The 27,756-nt window shown below is 31.5% G+C and overlaps 1 protein-coding gene and 1 non-coding gene across 2 annotated transcripts; one reads left to right on the forward strand and one right to left on the reverse strand.

Moving 5' to 3' along the window:
• Window positions 1-1,264: 1,264 nt before the first annotated feature.
• On the reverse strand, window positions 1,265-26,856 carry LOC143206668 (juvenile hormone esterase). Its single transcript, XM_076419324.1, has 11 exons — window positions 26,686-26,856; window positions 24,081-24,218; window positions 23,881-24,021; window positions 21,395-21,533; window positions 18,155-18,349; window positions 17,889-18,100; window positions 17,139-17,283; window positions 16,906-17,078; window positions 15,626-15,755; window positions 4,647-4,800; window positions 1,265-1,631 (listed from the first exon to the last, which is right to left on the reverse strand). Exons 1-11 carry the CDS (start codon window positions 26,731-26,733, stop codon window positions 1,445-1,447), a joined length of 1,662 nt encoding a protein of 553 aa, XP_076275439.1. The 5' UTR covers window positions 26,734-26,856; the 3' UTR covers window positions 1,265-1,444.
• TRNAP-AGG (transfer RNA proline (anticodon AGG)) lies at window positions 17,531-17,602 on the forward strand. The gene has a single exon. It is a non-coding gene; the product is annotated as a tRNA-Pro (tRNA).
• Window positions 26,857-27,756: the final 900 nt, after the last annotated feature.

A 27,756-nucleotide genomic window follows, 5' to 3' on the forward strand; every position in this document is an offset into this window, starting at 1 on the left:
ATTTTTTGAAATATTGCAGCTGCAACGGCCAAAAAATATTTTCAATAAAAATCCCGGCGATTTGCATTTTATTAAAACAAAGCATTAAATCGTTTGTCGGTTTATTTACGGGTTAAAATATAATATTTTGAAGAATTTTGCAGAAATTTAAAAAACGGAAAACTTTTGCAAGCTCATTCGGTTACATGATCAAACTCTTCTAACAGCATTCTATTTCTTTTTAAATAGAATAAAATGAGAAGGATAATATTGTCTGTAGAACGAATTTGCAACATTAAACAGACACATATTGACACACGTGTCACTACTGTTGTGTATTGACTATATATGTGATATATAACATACATATCTTAAATTGATATATAAATAAGTTACTATGATTGACTATATATGTGACATATAACATACATATCTTAAATTGATATATAAATAAGTTATTATGATTATTTTATGACGTTAAATAGAATAAATTTAAACATTTTTCCATGTCCAGTTTATTGTATTTTATCACATTGAGTCTATTTGTATTATTATTGCAATAACAAAGCAAAGCAATAACATTAACAAGCTTCAAATTATCTTGTTATTACATTTGAATGATTTTATTACTCAATTTTATGCAATTTAAAAGCATTCTCATAAAATTATTTAATGGTTTTATATACTTCGCTAATATTATTTTATTGTTACCCATACTTCATGGGATTTATAAACCTGAATACATATCAGTTTAGTTCAGTTTAATTTAATATCTCGTACGTATATAGTTTGGAAATTCATAGAACATCTTCAAGAGAACATATTAGTTAAAGTATTGGATATGAAGCGTCAATGTCCAAGTACTGAATCTATGTTGAAATATGACAACGCCTTTCTTCTTGATTGTGAAAGAGAACGCACCTTGCAGGAGCTTATACCTAAAAAGTAAGCGCGTTGAAAATTGCTGCTCGGAAAGTTGGATTTTTTTGATTGATCATTAAAAAGAAGTAACTTCGACAAATTTGTCCTAATAGATTATTTAGTAGAACCAAGAGTTAACAACGATGGATCTGAAATATTAATATTACATAGTGTCTCGCTAGGAAACATTGATGTTAGAATTAATTTACGATTTTCCGTTAATATTTTGAAAGGTCTGAAAGCATATGATGCAGAGCATTGATTCCAAGTGAGAATGTATCTGACGTACTGATACGAAGTAGAAAAAGAAATAAACATTAACACACAGTTTATGCGTCGTTTAAGAATACCTAAAATGGTAAAATTATAACAAAAGAAAATACAATTTATTAAAAAAAAATTAATTACAAAGAATTTGCATATATAATATATGTTCAAAAAACCATTTTCATTAATTAATCATCAACAGTTTGAACAACCTGCTATTTCAATAGATGTGTATAAATATTTAAAATAATTGTTCTCTTCACTGTATATAACACTTTTAATAAGTGGTGAAAGGCCTCTTGGCCCAGTCATCATAATATTTCGTCCAAGCCTTGTAATATTTTCCCTTGGGGTCCTTCTGGACAGACAAATTGTCTCCGATGTCTAAATATTGATAGTTGTCGGATGAAACTTTAGGCCATCTGATATTTTGCAATAACTCTGATGGTTCAGGTGTCGGATTTCTATAAAGAAATAAAGTATTAATATATTTATAGGTACTACAATATGAATTGGCGCATTATTGCGCATTGATATATATGAAAATCTTAAATATGAATAGTAGCAGGAAAGGAAACCCTCTAAGTAACTTATAGAGTTGTCAATGTTAAATATATGACTTCTATCGATACAAGAGTTTAGAAAATCAACCATGTGTAAGTTGCAAGGATCAGGGAAGTATTAAAAACTAGAAACAAGGGGTCCAACGGAATTACAGGTAGAATGAAAAGCTATTGAACCCAATGAAGAAGAGTTTAGTTAGAAAGCATTAGAATTTGATATAAATATCAATTAAACACAACTGGATCCAAAGTGAAAGATAAATCAAATTGACGTTTGATCATATTATAAATGGAATAACGGATCTGGATATCTATATCAATAAATTGGAGGATTTAATTCTAAAACAGGTTACTATAAATTACATTGAGCATTGTATGGATTGAGAAATTCACCTAAAGGTTGGAACACAAAATGAAGACACAAAGAACAAATAGTGGATTTAATGGACAGTCTTTATGAAGTTAAACAGTTTATTGGAATTGAAAAAGCGGAGGTAGACGAGATTAAGATGCATTAAGAACACATAATTTACTGACTGCCTGAGAAATTCTACGTAGAAGATTATTACACAAATTGAAATTAATATTAACAGCAGCAAAAGTGGAAAATAATTTAGTTATAATTTAAAGGGTAATATATAGAAGATTAAAAGGCAGTTTTATATAAGTTTCGTTAGTTACAAGATCGCATCTAAACAGACAAATTTGGTAAGCTAGTGGAAGTCAACTTCAATATGGATATTAGTGAAGAAATAATTAAAGATATACCATTTAGAAAATATAGGGAGACTAATATAAGGCCAGTATAGAAAATTCCAAAAAAGAATTTGTGAATAAACCGATGCAGATAGTTTTGTAAGATCAAGAAGAAAACAAGAATGTGAGTGATGATGAAAACAGCATTCAAGACTAGATAACAGACAGTGATGATGAACCTGATGAAAATGTATCTATCTTATCTAAATTGGAGGAAACCAATTCTAGAAGAAATTAGGAAGAAAGGAAATTAGATGACCATGAGATATATGTCGCCTATTGTCTGCTTATTTCAACAGAAAAGACACCAACAGTTGAAGGTGATATGTTTTCATTAAAACAATTCAATGACAAGAGAAACTTAAATAAAATAATGGATCAAGAACCTGCTTATTTAGATTTTTCCGAAGAAGAAGAAGAAAGCCCTAAGCAAAAATATTTAAGATACGATAAAGACGAACAGCACTTAGACAGTTCTGGGTTATATTAAAAAGATTCTGATTTAGAGTTTGAAATGGAATGATAATGATCTGATAGTAATGGAAATAACAAACATATTAGGATTTGATTCTGATGAATCTAGTCGAGACGAAAATAACAATAGAAGAATGTGAACTGTGAAGAATGTTTAAAAAAACAAAACAAAACTGAACACCATTAATAACTGATTTAGATTATATAGAGATAGATAATAGAACCAAGCTCATAAAGCAGAATAATGGTTTGAAAAAGATATATAAATAAGTTGAAAGTAATAGGTGTAAAAGCAAAAAATGGGGATAGTGATGACCAATTAGTTATGATACCTCAGTGATACCAGAAGACCATGGACCAATGTAAGGCAGAAGTGGACTTCAAAGAGCAAGTTATGAAGACTGGTATGGTAACCAACTAGGAAGTTTTAATGGATTCATACCATTTGATAAAAGCAACCCACAGGCATGGAAGAAATTCATTCAAAGAGAAATACATGTGTATGTTTGACAGCCCAAGAACAAACTATATAATCGATATTAAATTGAGAGTGTTTTGGCGACTATTCCTATGATTGTTCAAAGTTTTTTTTGTTTGTTCAAAGAGAGAATTGTTTTTAAGTAGAAAATTGACTGTTACCTTAGTTTGTCACATAATTGTGTAGATTCATTTGAAATAGAAATAGAATAGTTCTAAGTTCGAACAAATTTATATGTACAATGTAATAGCTTTGTTCTGGCAATTTAAATGTACTTTTGTAATTTTTGTTCACAATCTTAATTAGGTTAAGTTATTTAGTACATTTAAATTGAAGGGGAGTGTTAAATATATGACTTGTCTCGATACATGAGCCAGTATAGAAAGGAGAAAGAAAAGTTAGTAGAGGGCGCTGTGACTTATATCGAGTGGTCAAAACATTAATGTATTGGATCGATGAGCAACTAATTTTGATTTCAGAAGAAATGGTTTATGTGTTCAAGTGATCTGATTCGTAGGTGACTTAATAGAAATACTCCTAAAATGACTGTCTTATCTAATTATTTAAAAGAGCATTGGTTTTTTGGAATATATTTTGGAAATCTATAATATGTCTGATAAATAATGATTAGTCAGCAGATAATCGTGAATTAATGATGAAGGAGTACCAATATGTAGAGGAAATTCTTAAATTTGGTTATCATTCTGATTGAAATATTGTATCGGAACTATCAATCAATTATCACCTTAAAAACAAAATTACACAGTGAAATGCAGTAGTGACCAATCGTAACAACATAGTACATTTAAAATTAATTTGAATATAATTTAGACAAATAATAGCTACTTCATGAACGGAATTTTAAAACATTAGTGATAATAATTAGAGGTTATAAACTAGCAAACGTAAATCAAAATTCTAATTTTATACGACAACATTTCGATGTACTGACTTGCATTGGCTATTTTATTCATGAGATATAGGTTAGATGAGGGATAGTTGTTTGCTAATAATTAAGGAATAATATATTTGAATTTAGGCGCCACTAGCAAATAATTTTTCTCGGCTTTCTTCTTATTTAAATATTTTATTTGTATAAAGTATATATTCTTGCTAGTATCATTTAGTAACTTATTGGAAACTATGCATAAAAATCTACAAAATAAAGCTATTTATAAGTGGAATATATCTCTAACAGGAATACCTACAAATATTTAGCGAAATTAGTCCATAACTCAATAATTCTCTTGTGAGCCAAAACATCTCCTTCCGGAAACTTTGAAAGGTCACCGTTTTCATAATCACTAGATGTTACTTTCCATATATATTTGGTATCTTCACTGTGTCCAACATATTCAGCACCTAAAACAAACATTAAGTTATAATTTCTAGAAGTCCAATGAAGGTATATATGATGAGAATAATATATACGAATAAAGCTAGAGATAGAGAATAACATAGAGAGCAGATGTATATAAATATATATGGATATGACGAGAAATCTCCGAAAATATAAGTCCGGGCCAAATGGTAAAAATAACAATCCAAATAAGAATCCAAGCAAAACAAATTAACAAATTCCTAAACAAAGTGTCCGTGTCGCAAAGAATCCACATTGGTGTTGGTTGTCACATATTTGACATATGATAAAAATGACTAGAATTGTTTGATATTGATTAAAACTATCGCCCACTATTACCGAGCCGCCATTAGATTAGATCAATTGAAAAGTCCGCGGCGTACCATAGTAAAACACATTGTTTTGGCAAAATTAGTTTTTTTATTCAATATAATTCCCTTCAAGGGTGATACACTAATTATAGCGACCCTCCAACTTTTCAATGCCATTTTTATAGTATGATTTGTCCTTTGCTTCAAAATCGGCATCAGTTTCGGCGATCACCTCTTCATTCGACGAAAATTTCTTCCCAGCGAGCATTCGTTTGAGATCTGCGAACAGAAAATAGTCGCTGGGGGCCAGATCTGGAGAATACGGTGGATGAGGAAGCAATTCGAAGCCCAATTCATGGATTTTTGCCATCGTTTTCGCTAACTTGTGACACGGTCCATTGTCTTGGTGAAGCAGTACTTTCTTTTTCTTCAAATGATGCCGTTTTTCGGCGATTTCGTCCTCCAAACGGTTCGATAACGCTATGTAATAGTCGCTGTTGATGGCTCTTCTTTTTTCAAGATATTTAATGGAAATTATTCCATGCGCATCCCAAAATAGAGTCGCCATAACCTTGCCAGCCGACTGTTGCGTTTTCCCACGCTTTGGAACGGGTTCATCGTATGCAGTCCACTCGGATGATTGTCGATTGGACTTCAGAGTGAAAATGTGGAACCATGTTTCATCCATTGTCACATATCGTCGCAAAAACTCGGGTTTATTACGCTTGATGATCTTCAAACACTGCTCCGAATCAACTCGTCGTTGTTTTTGGTCAAAAATAAGCTCGCGCGACTCCCGCTTTGCACAGAGCTTTCTCATACCCAAATATTCGTGAATGATATGATGTTCACGTTCAGTTGATATCTTTAGAGTGTCTGCTATTTCATTCAATTTCAATTTACGGTCATTTCGTGGATTTTTTAAAGGCTTTCGCCGGTAACAACTTCTTTTGGGCCTCTACTGCGTTCACCGTCTTCGGTGTTCATTTCACCACGTCTAAACTTAGCATACCAATCCTTGATGGTCGATTTTCCTGGGTCAGTGTCCGAAAACTCGGCATCAAGCCAAGTTTTTGATTCAACTGTATTTGTTCCCTTTAAAAAGTAATATTTTCTCAACACGCGAAATTCATTTTTGTCCATTTTTTTCACAATAACAAAAGTTGCTTCACTCCAAATGCTATAATTCATAAACTAACTATCCAACAGCTGTCAAATTTATACACGCATCTTCTGAGTATTAGTGGCGCCATCCATGTGTCAGACCGGGGACTTTTCAATTGACCTGTTAATGTATTAAACAAATGAAAAGAATTTCTCCGCACTGACACTTTAATATTTTGCTACGATTTATATTTCACATTATGGTAGGTATTTTTTTATAGGTGCTTCGATTCGAAAACATGAAAAATAATGATATATACGGCCACTATAATATAAATAAATGCTAACGATAATTTCGAATCGTGTTTCAATGGCGGTGGAGGAAAAATTTACCAAGAATATAGTTAAAACATATAGTGACTGTTTATGTTACATACATAAGCATACTTTGTAAATGTATCTCACATTTGTTATTGTTCTATTCATCTTTCTTTATATTTATTATTAACAATGCCAAGGATCCGGTAGATGTGGCCAACAAATCAGTTACAATTGGAGAAATGACAGCGATTAATCTACTAGGTTACGTTTTGCTGGTGGAAAAGTCAAATTCTCAACACAAATACCACTACGCTCAAACCCTTGACGGAAAAAGACTATAACCACTTCTTGGGCAACTTTCAGAAATATATAAGTTATTTTCAAAAGACGTTGTTTTTTTGCAACACATATTGTACTGGTAACAATCAACTTTGTTTCAGAAATAAGGCAACAAAATCTTGAACATTTGATGATACCATACCATATTCAGGTCGTCAACCCCAACAAATATACTTTATGGACAATCGGGATCCGGAAATTGATAGGCAAGCCGTTGTGCAAGAACTACAACAATTTCTTCATCAAAACAATAATACTGTCAAGATAGCCGAAATTGTGCGCATACCATCTGACAGTCTTAATATCGTCATCAAAACTGACAAAACACTTGCCTGTGAGAAGGCCAGCAGGCTGGCTTAATTCACCGACGAATCTAACATAAATGTATTATTACGGCACTAGTAACATTAGTTTATGATAGGTATATTCTGTACAGGTGAATATCATTGAACTCCTAAACCCCCGGAGGGATTTTGATGAAATATTTTGGGCTTTGCAAATTTTTTTCCAATATAAGGGAATTTAATAACAAAATGTCATACATATCATCTCGCACCAACATTTTTTAAACAATTTAATGATCAAATATCGGCTCCAAGAAACTTCCAACTTCATCTTAACAAAGTGTTATATGTGGTTGTAAACATGGCGTATCAGAGTAAATGAGACAAAATCTGCACATGTGACATTCACCCTTTGTAGAAGAACCTGTCTCTCAGTAAAAATAAATAATTATAAACTCCCGCACGCAGACAACGTTAAATATCTGGAAATGCTTTCGACCAACGTTTAACATGGAAAAAAAACAGATAGTGATGACTGATAAGGCGTTGAAAACTTTGCTGTATAAGTCAATACTTAGGCCCATTTGGATCTATAGTACTGAAATGTGGGGTACTACTAGCAAATCTAACATAGATATCCTCCACAGGTTCTAGAATAAAGCGTTGCCAGTCATCGTCGATGCCCTATATTACGTTTCCAACAAACTAATTCAGCGCGATATCCTCTTACAACACATAACGAGCGTAATTCGAAGTGTTAGTACAAAGTAATCTGAAATACTGCATTGTAATGCACTCGCCAAACAGTTAAATGTGCGCGTAGTGCGCGTGCGGACAGTGAAGATCGTAGGTTCGAACGCAAAATAACATACGAACTGGTTAACAGACACACAGAGTGAGATATAATAGTATCTAGAATAAGTTAGAATAGTCATTAGATAAGTTAGGATAGAGTTTAGAATACGTTCGAATAGTACCTCGAATAAGATTAAGAGAATAAGTTTGTACAGCAGATCACTTACTGAAGCGATCTTCTACATGTCAGTACAGTTATATTGTTTAATGGAAATCATATTTTAATACTTATTTCCCACAGACAGATTGGTGAAGCTCTAAGATGTTAATACTAAAAATTAATAAGCCTAAAAGTTCCAATTTTTTAGCAAAACGATGTCTATCGAATTCACTAATATACATTTTACAGTATTTTTACATGTCACAACTTGACATACTGTAGCATTAGCTTTATATGAAGAACGATATTAAAAGCCTCTAACTTATTTGTCCGTTTTCATTCTATCAAATGGCGTTTAACATCATAGTAAGTTATTTTTGTAATTAACTTTGATTTAAAAGAAACCTATTATAAATAATTTTATTATGGAACACTCGAAATTTCATTTTCGACATTTATTTTTTTTATTGTTTGATTAGAAACAATCTTCTGCCAAATCCTACCAAACCTTATTCGAAACTGATGGTGATGACTCTCCATCCTATCGCAATTGTCAATTTTGGTTCTTTTATATTAAAATTATTGATCTTGATGTAAATGACAAAAAACAAAATTTGTGGATAATGAATTGCGAGATTAGGATGGTAATACTGATTTCCACAGGTTTACATACCATAAGAAAGACCTACAGATGATAAAAGTAGCTACTACATGAAGTGCCGGAAAATTCATCGACATCGTCGTGTAAAATGGAAAAATATGGTGTTTAATAGTTGTTGTAAAATTTCTCATTAGCATATTCTCAATTCCCAATATTTTCTCCAGAAATTACTTTTTAAGTTAAAAAAACGATGAGAATACATGCAAACATCTGATAATATTTTAGAGATATAACTTTCTGATAATATTTTAGAGATATAACTTACGAAAATTGTTTGTTCATCTAATTATCTATATTACAATTTAATTTTTATGGGCAAAATTAACTTTTTACATTATTTATTGGTCCTATTTAATAACTAACCAGTATTGTTTGTTTTTTATTGAAACAACATTAAAGGCCCATCATACAAATTAATAAACAAAACGCACACCTTTAAAATAACAGCGTCTTGATTCAAATTTACATAATTCCAACTCTTATACTGTCGTAGAAATATTTAATGCAATAGAAACCGGAGAACGTGTATGATAATAAGGTTTCCACTTTCCCAAAGATGATAATTTTAACTTTCGCGACTCTGTCTGACTTAAAGGGAACTTTTGTGTGTATTGTTAAAGGGGAATTATTCTACATGTCTGGACGGAATAAAGGGAGTAAATTCTCGGTCCCATTCTTCACAAAGCGTGACTTTGGGAAATTTAATTAAATATTTACATGGGAAAGGTGAGAATGTGATATAATTGAGAAGTATTTTCTACAAATAAAGCGGCATTTGTTTTGTTATTTTTATTTTTTTTATTATTACTGCTTACCGCCTGTCTTGTATTATTATTAAATTATTTAAAATAACATATAGTCAATTCAAAACAGCAGTGACACGAGTGTCAATATGTGCCTGTCTAAAACTGTAAATTAGTTTTACAGTCAGACAATATTATCCTTGTCAATTTTTCTTTTTAAAAAGAGATTGATTGCAGTTAGAGAAGTTTAAACATGTAACGGAATGAGCCAGTAAAAGTTGTCCGTTTGCCAAATGACTAGAAATTCTTCAAAATACTATAATTACGGGTTATAAATCGGCAAACGTTATTTTAAGGCTTTGTTTTAATAAACTTGAAATCGTCGCGGTTTTTATTAAAAATATTTTTTGCGCTTTCCAGATACACTGTATATTAGTACGGACACGGTCGCTAAAATATATCAAAATATAAAAACAATATTACCTTAAATTCGCCAAAAAGAAACCGTATTTATGCGAAACAAGTGACGAATCAAGATCCGCTTGTTTCAGACATCAAATATACGAAATGTATAAAACAGTAAATAAGTAAGAATTTTTTTCAATATAAACAAAATTTAATACAATTATTTCGGAGAAAATTGTTGGTGTGTAAAGAATCCATAAAAATCCAAAAGATATACAGCTATTTAACATACAGAACATCCGTTCATACATTTTTGGATAATATAGGATTTAAGTGGTGTAAAGATAACCCACTAAGGGGTTTGGTTTTTGGGGGAACTTCCAGAGATTGTTTTAAAAGAATACAATTTTTAAAAACATAGGAACAAAAGAAAATCAAGGAAGAATTATATCAATTTATATATTTAAATAAGACATGAATATTTCAGAATGGTACATTGGGTTGCTCATGGCAAGATGATAATAAATATAGTGTAAAGACAACAAAAACATAGACAACAAAAGTCGGATGGAAAAAGGTAAACGTTGGAATAACTATCGATTAGGTTTTGTTAGTCATAATATTCATGCTACATGTTGGAAACAGGAAGGGTTTTATTCGTGGTGCAGAATTAGTGTTTTCCCTAAGTCCAAGGGTAACTACCATGGAGAAATGAACCATAACTTGTCCCTGCAGTAGTTTGAAAATCAGCTTTTAAAGAATCATCAGTTATTGTTATGTACAATGCACCATATCTACCATATATATATAGTACAATGGTGGAGAAAATCCCAACAAGTTCATCAACAAAGGCAAAGGCAAAGTCATGTTAAAGAATGAACTATTTCAAATTGTTACTCGGTAAATATAAATGAAATATTTAATTCCTTTTTGTATAGTTCACTTTTTTAGAAATAAGCCTGAGAAAAGATACATAGTAGATCAGATTATTGAATGTTATAGCCACAGAGTATTACATCTTCCTCCCTATCACTGCATTTTTAATCCAATTAAGCTGATATGGGATATTGCAAAGAATTATTAGAATAGATATTCAGGTCGAGGAGGATATTCAAACCAGAACTGTCTGGATTTATGGAAAGAGGCATTGTTGAAAATAACACCTTCGGTTTGAGTGAGCCCGATCAGATACATTGAAGAAGAAATTGACAAATGGTAGAATATTGAGCAAGTTTTTAATATATTGGAGATAAACAACTTGATTATTAACTTAACTAGTGTTTCTGAAAGCGACAATGATTGAATAAAACTTTATGAATGTTGGTTTGTGGTTCAATACTGCCAAGTACTAAGACAGGGTGATGAAAGAGAAAACCACTAAAGGTCAGTATACAATTAATATACTTCAATTGTAGGGAATTGTATTATAGAGCGAAAGTTATTTACGAGTGAAAGCTTTGTGAGCATGTGTGTTATTGTTCAGAATATACATGAATGTTTGGTTAACATGTATGAGTAGAGAAAAAACACTAACTGTTTTGCAGATATGGCAAATGCATTAAGGAGAATGGAGTGATTAAATGTAGTTTTATCAAGAAAGATGTATACAGATAGTAGCAGGACCAACTAAAAAGAAATATAGTAATATCATAATGACTTTACAAGGATACAGTGAATCGAAAGAAACAAGAACTAAGCGTAGAATATAAATATGCTCTCTAATGAAAGTAAAATACATTACTCAGATATACAATTGTTAATTAAGTGGATTAGGCCTTCGAGGGATACCACTACATACAAAAACGCACCTAGAACCCTATCGATACTAGTGTGAAAAAAGGTCAATGTATATATATTGAAACAACTCCATCCTATTATTGTGGCTGTAAAATTAATTGTAGTTTTCAGTTCTTCGATAATAAATGTCTTTGATGTACTATAATGTTAAAATAAATTATATTTAATTAAAGATTGGTATGGTCAACTTATATCTACTTATATCAACTTAACGTGTACATCATATCAATCACGAATATTTCGGATGAAAAAGCACTATGTAAAGTGGGTGCCGTCACTTTTGATCAAAAACAACGACGAGTCGGAGGTGTGTTTGAAGATGATCAAGCGTAGTAAACCGGAGTTTTGGCGTCGATATGTGACAATGGATGAAACATGGCACCATCATTTCACTCCGAAGTCCAATCGACAGTTATCCGAGTGGATTGCACACGATGAACCTGCTCCAAAGCGTGGGAAAACGCAACATTGGGCCGGCCAGTTTATGGCGTCTGTATGGAATAATTTTCATTGACTATTTTGAAAAAGGAAGGACCATCAACAGCGACTATTACATAGAGTTATTGGACCGTTTGAAGGACGACGAAATCGTCGAAAACGGTCGCATTCGAAGAAAAATAAAGTGCTGCTTCACCAAGACAATTCACCGTGTCAAAAATCCATGAATTGGGCTTCGAATTGCTTCCTCATCCACCGTATTGTCTAGATCTGGCCCCCACCGATTATTTCCTGTTCTCAGATCTCAAAAGAAGAGGTGATCGACGAAACTGAGGCCTATTTTGAAGCAAAGGACAAATCGTACTACAAAAATGGCATCGAACAGAAATGGTATGAAAAGTTGGAGGGTCGCTATAATCAGTGTATCACCCTTGAAGGGAATTATGTTGAATAAAAAAAAACTAATTTTGCCAAAAAAATGTGTTTTACTATGGTAGGCCGGGGACTTGTGGCAATTGACGTGTTAGATTTATCAGTACGTCTAGTGAAACGCGTAAAAATTGGACAAAAAACATTGTAAAAATATCCTATGTATGGATGAGAATGAGTCTAGATATCAAAAGGATGGAGATACTTCAGAAGCGTTCATTGTGCATGATTGTGGAAACGTGATAGTTTTATCGATGGTCTAATAATAATAAACCCAGCCATATGATTAAAGTTGAAGTAAAACTGAATACTTCAGGAAATTGCGATTACTTCTGAATTTAATCAAATTGGCCGATATTTTAATTATCTCATACTTAAATAAATATAAAGTATGAGTAAAATTTGTATAAGTGATTAAAAATAGCGATAATCATTTTGACGAGACCAAAATTTAACGAAAAATTTATTAAATTTTTTAGTTAGTACCGAATTTGTTTTAATAAATAGTTTAACTAACATTAACTAAATACTCGATGAAGATTTAATTAATATTTAAACGTAGTAGTGCAGTGAATTGTAAGTTATCAGTTTTATTGTTCTTTCCAAACTTTTCAACGGCAGTGTATACTTAACTAGTTTATTTTTAAACAACTAAATTCTTTATATAATCTCAACAACAAAAAAGAACAAATATCCATTAAGGATTTTTCATTGTTCCCCTTTTAATACATTTTAATGTAATTCTAATATAAAAGACTCATATATTATACATTATGCCATTAGATAAACTTAAGGGCCATTTATATTCCGGTATTATACCGCCTACAGAGCCACAAGAAAATACTAAGTCTAGTTTAATCTCTTTTAACATCTAATCTGTGTTTGAAAGTTGTTAATAAACAATTAGTTTTTGTTTTAATCTTATATTTATCTTGACGTATAGGTTTAAATAAGAACATTAAAAATATTACCATTATATAATTTTTTTAAATTCTATTCCATATTTGGTATTATAACTTTTTTCATTAGAATTGGATCTACTGCTTAAAGTGTGGCCCTGTTATTGTAATTATATACTATTAATATTTTTAGCAATTTGTAAATTTTAGTAATTGACGAGCTTTCACCTTGGAGATCGTCTCAGAACGTATCTGGTCTTACCAACTCTTATTACTAGTGATTTCAATCTTCTATCAAGCAATTATAAAAGTATATGCGATTTCGGACTTGAGCAGCAAAAAGATGTTTATAGTGTAAATTGGTAACTGAATCCAAATTACCGCCGGTTTTTTAAAATCGTTTCTAGCCTTAGAAATATTGCCCATGTTGCTCCCTCATCAGGCGATAAAGATTTTATAAACTTTGCGTCAGTCATTAGTTGTCAAACATCAGGTCCGAAAAATATTCCTCTGCAGCGACCTTGAGGCATGTCGAATTTCACATCGTGGAAAAAGTGTCAACAATGTACCCAGAAATATAATCCCAGATGTTAAACACGGGCGGGGTGCCAGCAGCGACAACTAGAATACGATAACGAATAGCTGGCAACCACGAGACGTTTATCTAGGATGTTATTGACGGGTATTTTCATCATTTAGTAACCGACCATCGTTTGGTTCAGATGTAACACCATCGACTGCCCAAGCGTCGTCTCCAGGTAACACCGCTGCCGTCCGTTTTCTATTTTGAATTTTCCACATTTTTTATATTATTTCAATAAATAACGGCCACATAATGTAAATGCAACTGTTTCATTTCCTATTACCTCCATTCACTGAGCCACATCATTTACCCTAAAATGGTGACCCCGGCGTGATCTTTCGCAAAATTGGGTTTGGACTCGCGAATGGAGGATACGTGCAACACGGTGTATTTTACGTGGTCGTTCTATTTTTTTCAATATTTTTAATTCGATTCGTTTTCGATTTAACTTTTGTTCCTTCAACTTTACACTCATTCAAACATTTGTTTCTCATTAAATTTTATTTAGTGCTGGAACAATGAACCTTAAATTTCATTTCATTATTTCCATTTAATTTTTTTTTTAATTTTTGTCCAAATTTTATTTCTTTCACAATTTTTTGAACTCCTAGAGATGTTTACATCACTATTTAATCATCAGCGTCTCGACTAAACATTTCTTTCGGTGCTATGCTTAAGTCATAATGTCTTCCTTCGCTCGCCGTCATATTGGTAGACATTTTGATTTGAAAGGCTTTGGGCAGCTTCGGTCGGATACCGTCGTTATTTGTTTTTTCTCAATTACCGTAACGTATGTGACTACGGATTAGTCACAGTGCAGCTCCAGAAGCTAGGTACCGATTGCAGTCACCGTAGACACGTCATGTCTTCGCCGAGGTACCAGAATTGACAACTTTTCGTCGTCGAAGAAAATAAGCTACCACGTCGTCGAACAAGCGCACCTCCCTCAGCGTCGATTACGGGAGCCCTGTCCGAAAAATAGCTTCTTTTCAACGTCGTCAATAGACCACATTCAAGTGCCAAAGCGACGATGAAGCAACGGTATCTGTAGGACCGAAAGATATCAACAGCCGTACCAGATCGCAACCGTACCAACCACAACCGTTTTGATTTAGGATATCCAAATGTTTAAAACTCTTTTCGTGCATCATTTTTTTTGTTTAAAATATTTGTATGTAAAATTCAGACCACTTGTACAGCTTCATTTTTTATGCGTTACAAAACAATTTCGGTACCTATATCTGTTGTGTCTGTACTTTAAAACGTTACAAGGGATAATCACAACACAAAAACAACTTCGAAATGTTGTTTAATGCAATGTCGTCAGCTGAGAACTCAGTGCTACCACCATTGTTCTCATCTACTCGGATCCAAAAGTTCACGCGAATTTGTAAACTTGTGTTACAACAACCATCTCACTTTCATTTCAAAACAGACATTTTCAAAACAAAAAACAGAAATTCCGAACACTCTTTCGACTGTTATAGCTATAGTATTATATTATTACTAGCTATAGTATTATATTATTTATTACTATATCTAGTATTATTATTATTACCTGGTACTGTTATATTAAAGTTTCCCATTGGACCATCATGGGAGAAAATGTAGAAATAAACGTCGGTATACTGTGATGCCAAATCAGCATGCTTGATCATTGGTCTGGTATATTCATCATGGCTTTTATACTAAAAAATAATTTAAAACATAACTCATAACTCATAATACTTTCTTTTCTTTCTTCATACTTTCATAATAATTACTCGACAAAAAAATGAAAGAAATTCAAATAGTTTAATTAGTTATTTATTTTTCATGCAATAACACCATTGTTGATACTGCATGAAATTTTATAATAAGTAATTTTAATTGCGTTTAGTTTGCTTGCCAGTTTGTTTAAAATTGATTTCAATAAATTATAATATTAAGATGCAAATATAAATATTAAGAAACAATACAAATTAATAAAAGATTCAAGAGAGGTTACCAATCAAAATAGAAATCTACTCTAAGCTTCATATAATTCTTTGTTCTTCCTCCTTTCTTATTATGTTGAACTTATGAGACTTTATATTAACGGCAAGAAAAGTGCAACTACATGTTCTTGTGTATATAATCGAATAAAATGCAAAAGTATTAGGTTTACCTTTTGAGAAATAGTTTTCGTATGATTGACATTCATAAGAATTATTCAGGAGAAATATAAGAATGTGCCCAGCAAAGTGTAATATATGAATTATTGAATAGCTGTATCAAATACAAAGTTTTGATTTATTTATTGTATTGTGACTTGGAAAGAAATGTGGATTTTTTACGTTATTCGTTGGCAACAACTTCAACATCAACACCAAAACCGTGAATACTCAGGTTTGAAGGACATATTAATGAAAGCAAGTAGGTGTTAATCTAAATGTATAGTCTATTGAGTTGAGTATTATGAGTAGGACAACGAATATACGAATAAAAAATATTCTACATATCCTATTATTGGCTATTTGCATCAAATCACACAAAACGCATATAAATATGTTAGGAAAAGCTATAGTGAGTTTTACAACCCAAACTGTATTCACAATATGTTGCTCCTTCTGATCATTGATTATTTCAACGGATTCAACGCGAGTTAGCATGTAATAGATTAATTTTTTTCAGAAATAAAAAACTTGTTTCTACTTCGGATTGCCTTAAGAGTATTCTCAAATAGTGTTCGACCGATAACGATATTTCGAATAACCAGTAAGGGGCTGATGGTTTTTCAAAATTTTAGCTTTATTTTGCATTTTCAATTTTCAGTGTCAAACCAAAATTTGTCATCACATATATTATAAATTAACATACTTGGAAATAATGTCCCAGTTTATTCTCGTCGGACACACCGTCGAAATATAAGTTGTATATGGTAGTACCAACATCAGATTTGTTGACTCCATCTTTAAGCTTGAAATCCTTTGGTATAAGTTTGGTATGATCTTTTTCACATGCCGCTCTACTCTCTTCCATCTGATCTAAATCTAAAACAGACGTAAATTAGTAATACGGACAGCTGTTTCGTTAAATTTGGATATTAATACCTGTTGCGGCACCAATATCCTCTTCTGATGTCGTTCCAACTATTATTGGTACCTTCAAAAATTCACCAGCTTCGAGCAGTTCATATGACTCTTTAGTAATAATGGCTCGATCATTAGGTACTTCAATAACAGGCAATGGTCGTGACTAAAAATGATTATTCTACATTTTTCATTGTATTATTACTGCTAATTGATTTTCTCAATAATAATGCATCTCTCTACTTTTATTTTATCGCTTTTTAATAAATAATATTGAGGCAAAAATCTTGTAATTTAAATTAACGGATAATTATTATTCTTATACCTGTATTTAATAAAGTACTAAAATTAAAAAAAAACTTTTATTTAAGATAACTTTCGTTTATATACCATTCTAAGTCAACGTTACAGCAGGCTCGTTGGTCTAGGGGTATGATTTCCGCTTAGGGTGCGGGAGGTCCCGGGTTCAAATCCCGGACGAGCCCAGTAACTTTTTATTTTTCTAGAAAATATTTGACATTTAGAGCATTTTATTCCATTATTTCATTATGTTTTAATTTGTTTTATTTAAACGATTTTTTAATCTTATGATCGACTATAAAATTTAATCTGATGTATTACAATGCATAGACAATTTTGAAATATAAGCAAGCATATTAATTATTTATATGATTTGTATGGAAAAAATAATCAATAACTCAAAAGTAACTTCTTGTAAATACTATAATTAATTTTAAGAGATTTGTGGATGTGAGTAAAACAAATGCTTACCGTGACAGTTGTTAAAGTTGAGGCAACATCGATTTGTTTTCCTTTAACGCTGAGTAAAAAGTCCAGCAGCAATCTGGTGTCGTTTTGAAAATCAAGAGTGGCGTCGATTTGTTTCGCCAAATCGAATGCGTAGGCACGTGCGCTTATATCGCCCATATAGCTAAATAGACTCAAGGGGCTACCACTTTGCAAAATTGCTCCTCTGAATAGTCCTATTTCATATAAAGAGCAATTATTAATTCCCGAATTTCATCTGCATGGCTTACCTTCATTTTTTTTGTAGAGAAGTTGGTATCCAACGGAGGATCCTCCGGCGCTTTGTCCGAATATTGTCACTTTCTCTGGATCACCACCAAATAATTCTATATGATCATGAACCCATTGAATGGCTGCAGCTTGGTCTTTAAGACCCGCGTTACCCGATATCAATCCATCTTCAGTTGCTAGGAATCCAAAGGGTCCTAAAATGTATATATTATACGTTAGGTACTTGTTTGTATTTTGATCAGCGATATTTATTAGCGAAATTGCGAAGTATCAATCAGGCCTATAAATTCATTTTAAATTATTTGCAATGTATTGGTGCTACATGTGCAGGATTCACTTTTGAATATGTCATTTCGTTGAAGTGTTTGAAAACAAAATTTCAGAGAGTTGAACATATTCGATTTTGTATCCAATAAATTATATTTGCGGAAAGTTTTACTTTTTTACATCAATATGAAGTACATGCCGACTGAAGATTATCAAATGCAATGCTAATGGCAACTATGGTCGATCGATTTCAACATGTGAGTATTGGCTTCGACATGTAGCGACCGCTACGACGCATTCACCTACAGCAAGTTCATAGGTTGGCAACGCCGGTGGATTTTTACTATGCGGTTCCCCGCTATAAAAGGCCACCACGACGACGTCTCCCTCTAGAGAGAAATAGAGATTTAACTTCATAGGAAATTTTGGGAAATGTTTCGCGACGCCCAACATCTAGATGTCGCTACTTTTAACTTATTACTTGCTTTAATCGGTACGCTATAAGCCCCGACGGGATCTGATTGGCTCACTTCATTTCTGTGGTACGTAATTAATTATTTTGAGCGCCATTTTCAGTATGGCTGACATATGGATTAGTACGTTTAGAGATTAAATTATTAGTTAATTAGTATATATAAGTTGGTAGTACAAAAAGTAAGGTTAATTAGGAAGTGTTGTGTACCCGGATGTACAGATAGCAAAGAAATGCAGAATCGCTTTCATTCGAAAAACTATTTGGCTGTCATTAAAAAAATGGTTGATAATGTTAAAAATCCCAAAATAGAAATCATTTGAAGCGCTGAACATAAGTTAATTATTTTCAGCTCATTTGCCTTTAGGTAATTGTGAAGAGGATGAACTGGAAAGGAAATGATGGCTCTAGATATTTACATTCTATAATAACCGGGGATGAAATGAAAATACTGTCAGTAGGTCTTTGAGCTGCCTCTTTTATTTTATTCAGCCATGTCGATAATATAACAACATTTTTGTCAAATGTTTAAAAAAAAAGTAAATTTAAAACTCTTCAATTGTGCATTCGATAATGATCTTTCAGATAAAATATTGCATATATATAACAAGTTGAGCTATATACTTTTGAGTAAATTATTTCTCTTACAGGTGCCTATAATGGAGATTTAAGTTGACCAATCAAATTACTTGAACGGCCAATTATGGCGCCCTCTGGATGTTGGGCAAAGCAAAACGCTCTCTCTTTCTTTTCTCTACCCACTTGTAACTGTACACTTCCACAGCGCTACCGTACTTTCTTTACCTAACCTAATATCCTGTCCATTATCCCGTTAATCACATGTATCAGTTTAAATCGAAACAAACAAGTATTTCTTCAATCAGTGTTTTTAGTTCTCGTGCAAATTCCTTCCACAAAATCGTTGTGAATGCTCGGACAAACAATCGGATCGCCAGACACACATTCCGACCGACCGACCCGACGAACATTCCTACAGACGTTTCAAAAGTGTGATTTTGACACCGAAGACAAAGAGAGACAATTGGTTCTGTACAGCAAAAAAAAAAGAAAAAGCAGGGAACTTGAAGGAATTATTCGATATATGACGATCTTTAGCAACTGCAATTGATGCGTTTGGCCTAAGCATTGTACGAAAAACGGCCGGAATACGAGCAAATACCCAATGTTATTCTTCAGCATGACACGCTCAACGACATGTTGCAAAACCAATGAAAATATACTTGGAAATACTAAAAGTGGAGGTGCTACTTCACCCGCCCTATTGTGCAGATCTTGCTCTTTGTAATTATTACTTAATCTATCTGAGCAGCGCTTCATTTCGTATGAACATGAAAAATGGATCAACTCGATGATAACCTCAAAATATCGTTCGTTCGAGATGTAATCCATAAATTTCCTGAAAGATGGTAGCGGCTACCGATGTATAAAACTTATACTAATAAAATTCAGTATACCGATTTTTTACATAAAGCTTAAAATTAAAAAGAATCCTTTCAAAAATAATTTCTAGTCCAATAAATAACGTTTATATTTGATGATTTTGCTATCTTTGCATAGAATAAGTTTTCCATTTACCATTATTGATATATTTAGTGTAGTTAGTATAATTACTTTAGCTTTTGACATTCGTTATTTTTGTTGTCTTATTTCAATAAATTTACTATCAAAGTCCAAAAAACACTTTTAGAGACTTAGTGATGGTGCTTCATCATATCTCAATTATCGGTTTTAATTTCAACTGCTAAAACCGTTCCTGTCAACGTCACTTGAACAAACTGAACCACGTGTTGCTAAAAGAGATAAGCAATAACAAGTAATAGATGTCATATGTTGCAAGAGCTCCGAAGGATACATTGTTGGACTCTTCCCATGGTTTAAAAGTTATAAAACAAAAGCATGAAATACTATCAAAGTAAAACAACAGTGTAAACAACTGTAGGCCTTAACAGCGACATCAATACACTCTGATATATTGTTTTGAATGCTTAATTTTTTCGGTATTTACGTTTTTCAATCTTAAAATATAGCTATATTGCCCAAATTGGTTAATGTTTTATTTTCATAAATATTGGGGAATCTTGAAACAACACAGAATTTTACAAAAGATGGACATAAGTAAATAAAAAGCTGTAAATTTGATTAAAAAATCATTCGCTTTTCACCGCTAACTAGATTTTTTTATTCTCTATAACAACAGATTGGCTCACTTGTTTATTTTATCGCTATTTTTCTACGTAATATAACTTTATACGACTTAACATTATCTATTTGAACTAATGATGCCTTTATAAATTTGTTAATATTAAGCTACTCAACTGAAAGCAGCTGCTTTTGATAATATTCTCAGAAATATTTGCTAAAACTAAGAATACATAAATAAATATAAATTTTTTTAAAGAAGATAAAATTATTCGAGAGTTCTTGAAGCATTTGTAAAGTATTTATATAAAATAAAATAAAAATATATTGAATTACATACCCAATCTGTAGTTAAGTGTTACAACAACAACATCCTTTTCGATTAAATAATCCGGTCCAAAGTTACTATATTTGGACGACCCTGTCCTGTAAGCTCCTCCGTATATCCAAACCATCACGGCCAATTTCGTGTCATCGGTCTGGAAAATCAGTTTAACTTCAATCTGAGTTTCAGTTGAATAAAATCTGGCAATTTTAATAAAGAATGAAGGCATCTTGAGAATTTATTTTTTTAACTGTACTAAAAACTATACTTTCGATGATCCAATTTTACTAACACTTTCATTTCCAATTTCACAGAATTGTCAATTTGAAGTTTTTGGTCGTTCAGTCTGCTTTGTTATCTAAGGTGCATATAAATGTGTATATATATATGTAATTGCCTTTAACTGGTACAAAATTTACGTAAATTCTATTATATAACTTATATGAAGATGTAGGAAATATTTTTGGTTACCTGATCGTATCTTATATTCTCAAGTGAGGCAAAAATATTTTTTATTAACATCACTAAAGAGACCTGTCAAAATATCCATGAGGATGCATTTCGACTAATTTTCAATATGTTTTTCAATACTTTGAAAATTGAACGATGTTGTTATACTTTGTCAATAGTGAGTCAATGTTTGGCAAAAAATTACAGTTTATTTCGGCTGCTAACCACGCAACCTTGATGGATTGACGAACGTTTGGCTTGAAATCCGGAATACTCGTCTTGAATTAATTCTTTAGTTTCATTGCACAGGTTTTGATACTGAGTTCAAAGAGATGACTGAATGGTAGTTGCGGGAATTAATATATTTCCGTTTTTCGACAAAAGAGCCATCTAGGCGTGTTTACAAATGGATGGATCCATTCCTTTTTTCTATAAAAAAATCCTATTATATTGGAAATAAATGTTCGAGTGTGCCAGCTTTGTTGAAGCAGTAGTCAAGGCGACAGGGCGGTTCTACTGTTGATATAGGGGCGGATTCGACTCCGGCTAGGGCATGGAGGTACTTTATGTTTGTGATTGTAATTGTAAATGTCTTTATAGGCAACAGTGGAAAATTCGACAAGCAATAACCATCCCAGTCACGCCAGTAACCAGGATGGGTAAGACCGGATGTCTTTTGGGATGGCTTCTATGTTGATCACTGGCCAGCCGACGACCGTGGTTCGAAGCCCACTAAAACTGGTTAAACTGTAGGTCCAGTCCAGGTAAACACTCGTTGGTAAAAAGGAGACTTTAAAATATTTTTAAAAAATGCTTGAGTGTAACTCCACCATTAAATGTATCCTGATCTCAATTAATTTTATATATTTATATATAGTGTATTTAAAATAACAGTGAACTCAGATATTCACGATGTTCAATGTATTGAAATAAAACAATGTTTCCCTCTCATTTTATTATATTAAAGGAGGGATACAATGCTATCTGAATCAGCCTAAAAAAGTCGCCTGGTTGCCAAACGTATACAATATTCTTCAAACATTAGTGATAATAATTACAAACTATAAACCGACAAATCTTATTTTAGCTCTTTACTTGTATTGATAAACTGAAAAAGCTAAAGCCTTAGAGAGTGACAGTCAGAAACAGAGGTCTCTTATCAGTTACTTCAAATAGGTATGACATAATAGCTTTATACCTCTACTGATACCTCTGCTTGCCAGTAAAATATGTTGAAGAGATAAGTATTGATATTACTGTTAAATACCAAAAACAATATAATCTAGGATTTACCGAAAAGAAACCGTCCTCGCCCAAAGCAGGTGACGAATCATGATATTAACTCTAACAGAGATCCAATTTTTGAAATGTATAAAAACAATGTTGATAGGAACATGGCGATGATAATAGAAATAACTAATGGTAAGTATATAATTAATATAGGATAACTCCGTGCATATATATATATATATATATATATATATATATATATATATATATATATATATATATGTATATATATATATAATACCACTAATAAATATACTAATACTTCGATAAGATATGCATTAGAAGTATTATATTATTAAAATAAACTGAATTTGGTAACATTATTTTTGTTTTATTATTTTATTTATTATTTATGAATTTTATTATATGTCAAAGTCGAAATAAACTAAAACTCAAGGTTGGTCTTGATGTCGCCCATTGGGACCTTTTGGCGTCATAAATTGATACGTGACTTCACTGTTTTATTGTACGGACTGTATATATTAATTTCATTATTATAAGTCACATAAACTTACATTATCAGATTATGCACATATTTAGGTATACTACAGTTAAAATTGGCGCTAAGATACCACGTTGAGCTCATCAATGTTCTGGTATTTAGAGATTCCATGATATAAATTATAACAAATAATCCCTTAATAATTCTTGTTTTTAAATTAATGTACTAATCAACCACAGTGTGCTTTCATTAAAATAGTCCGTCTTCATTGCAAAACTAGTTTAAAACAATCCATAAATATATACCTAAAATAGCTTACATTTGTCAAAACCGGAGTGAAGACATTTACAAACAAACAGTCCTCGTTCTCGTCATCACTGTCTCTTTTAATGGAATAACAAATATTGCCATCTTTGACGGTTTTTCTTGTTCCGTTCCATTTCTCTGGCGGTTCCGGTGGCTGAAAATAAAACAGAGTTAATAATTGATAATTTAAATATGGCGGATAATGTTTCTCACCTGAAATCTTAAGTTTCCAACAGGGGCAGCGGCGTAGGGTATGCCTTGGAAAGCCCTGAAATCGACATTAGCTGGGCTGGTTAACACTCGACCTTCGATTTGACCATAAGGAAGATCAACTAACAAATCGGCAGCAAACTGAAAGACAATTATGAAAACTATCATTATAAGTTATTGCAAAATTATTAATAAAAATATAGGAACATTACATTTACTGCAATATATATTTAACAAAATTATCGAATACAATGTGTAATGACCGATATATCTTTAATGAAATATCTATTAGCTCATCAAATACGCTATTTAACCATGTTTCATATAGTAAATAACAGTGCTTGAAATATGAGTCTCTCTTTGGAGAGAACATAAGAATTTATTTATTGTTATCATGCATGTATAATCAACAAAAATATGCCTAAAAACTTCTTTTTCCGTTCGATGAATGGAAATAATTAGAACTTTAAAGTCGGTAATTTTAAAAATATATCACAAAACAAGCGTAACATTATGTAGTCTTACAACATAAATTGTTATAAAACATGTTATTCATCGTCAAAACGTACTAAATCCTATCAAACATTTACTATTAGTTACAGAAAATTCTTCTTTCTCTTTCATAACCATGCTATGTACGTTAAATAACATATGTTCTCGATATGTATTATAGTGGTTCCTTCCTAACAAAATCAGACTTCTGTTGTCAAACATGTTGGTAGTTTATAAATCATGTTCATTGTTGACTCATTACTGACAACAAGGACAAGTAACTTCTCTATCAATTTGTTATAATGGAGTAAATATAACTTCACTACTATATTTTTTGCATATTGATACTGCAAGGCCGATTTAACGAATATAACGGAGTTTACTGCCAAATAAAACAGTATATTGCAATAGAAAATTTACAATAATGGACAAACTGAATACTCATTTTGTAGAATGGGTTAATGAAAAATAACTTCTCTATCAATATGTTATAATGGAATAAACACAGCTTCACCACTACATTTTTATACTCATTGATATCGAAGGCTTAATATAGGTAATACAGGTGTAATGAATAAAATGGAGACTATTGTCAAGTTAAACAGTATAATGATATAAAAAGTTTATAATAGTTAAAGTATATATAGTACATAATAATATTTAATGGTCACTCAGAATGTTCATTTTGTAGAAACAGTTTATAGATCGTTCTCGAAAAATAACTTGTCTATATTGGTAGGGATAACATATTGATGTTATAATGGAGTAAATATAGCTTCCCACTATATTTTTTTGCAGATTGATATTGCAACGCAGCTTTAACGAATATAACGGAGTTTACTGCCTAATAAAACAGTATATTGCAATAGAAAGTTTACAATAACGGACAAACTGAATACTCATTTTGTAGAATGGGTTAGTTTATACATTCGTTATTGAGTTATTGCAGACCACAATGAAAAGTAAGTTCTCTATCAATATGTTACATTGGAATAGACATAGCTCCACCACTATACTTTTTATACACATTGATACTGAAACATGTGCGTTTAATGAATAAAATACAGTTTGTTGTTAAATAACACGGTATAAATCTATAAAAAGCTTAGGTCGGTTTAAAATTCAGTAAGTTTATTCATCTTTACATATCCTAAAATACTTAAACCTTAGATAAAAATTCTAAGATACTTGAAACATTTAATTATTATATAGTCTATTCAAAGTTATTTTTATTATTATTAACTTATTCGTTAACATGTTCGAACTAATCTGACAGCATTGTGTCACTTCTTAACTAGAATAAAATCCGAAGGAAAATATGGTCTGATTCGGAAACGAATTTACAAATTGTGGCAGGCAATACATTAAACATCTTGATGACGTACGTACAAAAAAATTTGAATAGACCATACATAATATAATATAATAAAATGTGTGCGATAAAATGTTTTTTTTTACACAAAATACAATTAGAAACATATTTCATAAATAAATTCGCTATATAATAATCAAACTATAACCATAGGTCTTTAAATAAATTTAAAATCTGCATAAACATTTCTTTAAAAATTAGTTTACGAACAACTTGAACCAAATAATAACTTGGCATTTTACAAACAACTTCAACTTGACAATTAATCTCACAACTATCTGTATGATTTGAAATTTGAGGAGTTATATTAATCTTAAACAGAATATACTGAAAAAACACAATTTTTATGAATAAAGCAAGTGTAACATTTTATGGCCTAAGTTGGAAGATATGTCTATATGTAGTTTGATCAACATGGCACTATACATATACACATATAAGCCCTCTTTATATCCAAAACTTCTTAATATGTATACTACACAAAATTTTATGACTACTATATGAATAACCCAAAGTTGTATCAAACTGGCGTAAAATATGTTAAGGCAGGGTATAGTATCCGCGTCCTAATGGTATATAATTCACAAAATTCAAGAGTAATGCATCACTAAATAAAATAGAATAGTTATAAGTAAACTAATGATACGTTTATTCGCAAAATATAAAAATGACGCTACAATATGAGCAGAAATGCATACAACCGCGTTAAAAGACCATTAACAAGAAGTATAAATATAATCTTACCACTTTTTGACTTATCAAGAAAGAACAAATCAGAAATATAACATACATGATTCACAAAGTTCTATAAAATTTAACCTAAAATTAAAACATCTGAATTGATATTAAAATATGATAAAACAAATGCAAATAATGTAAACTTTTATCGGAATATTGAGAATATGAAGTGTTTATTATGTTGTCAACCATTTAGATGTACTAGAAAAATTTCAAGTAGAATATACCAATAATAAGTTTAACCTCCTGACGTAAAAGCAATTGTGATTATGTTTATGTTTAACGTTATTCGTCGTTTTGACAACAAAATCCTCTTGACGGAATACAATTTTTATTTATTAATTTTAATTAATTTAACACTTAAAATATACACAAATTACTTAAATATCAGATCTACATGCAGAATATTAATATACAAAAAATTTGTAATATTTAATTTATACAAAATAATCAATCTAGTGAACTGATAAATATATAATAATAATAATATTTTTTAATTTGCTTAAAATACCCGATTTTTTCCTAACAGAAAAAGAGAGAGTCACAAATATTGAAAACTAAATTTATTTCTTATATAATTTGTGAATATGCATTGAATATATTAAATATAATCCAATATTTATTATTTATCCAATATTAATTAATCCCATTATAATGAAATTTTATTACGCGTTCATCCGTAAAGGTTTCGATACCAAGAATGCTAAATAAATATATTTTTTAGGTTGTATTTTTATTAGGAAAATATAATTTACATTAACTTTTTAAGAGCCATCCACCGCTAATATCATGAACTGCAAGTTGCACTTGACTCTAATAGATGGCGAAACTGCCTGTAAAGTTCGAAATCGCGCAAACAAATTAACGAGTTTCGTTTTTATATCATTGTTTTGAAAGTGGTTTTATTTTTTAGGTTGAATTTTGTATCATTATAGATGTAATTTGGTCAAACTTGCATTACAAATTAGGAATTAATTCAGAACCAGAAACTTCAGAGACCGTTCCTAAAATAAGAAATGCTAAGATTCCGTGAGTATTGTGTTAGTTAAGTTTTAGGTCATAACGTACTAAAAGTTC

Source organism: Rhynchophorus ferrugineus, unplaced genomic scaffold, assembly GCF_030347505.1.
Source record: "Rhynchophorus ferrugineus isolate W39M unplaced genomic scaffold, kcgeb_rfMv2 rfM1, whole genome shotgun sequence".
Classification (NCBI taxonomy): Eukaryota; Metazoa; Arthropoda; class Insecta; order Coleoptera; family Curculionidae; genus Rhynchophorus; species Rhynchophorus ferrugineus.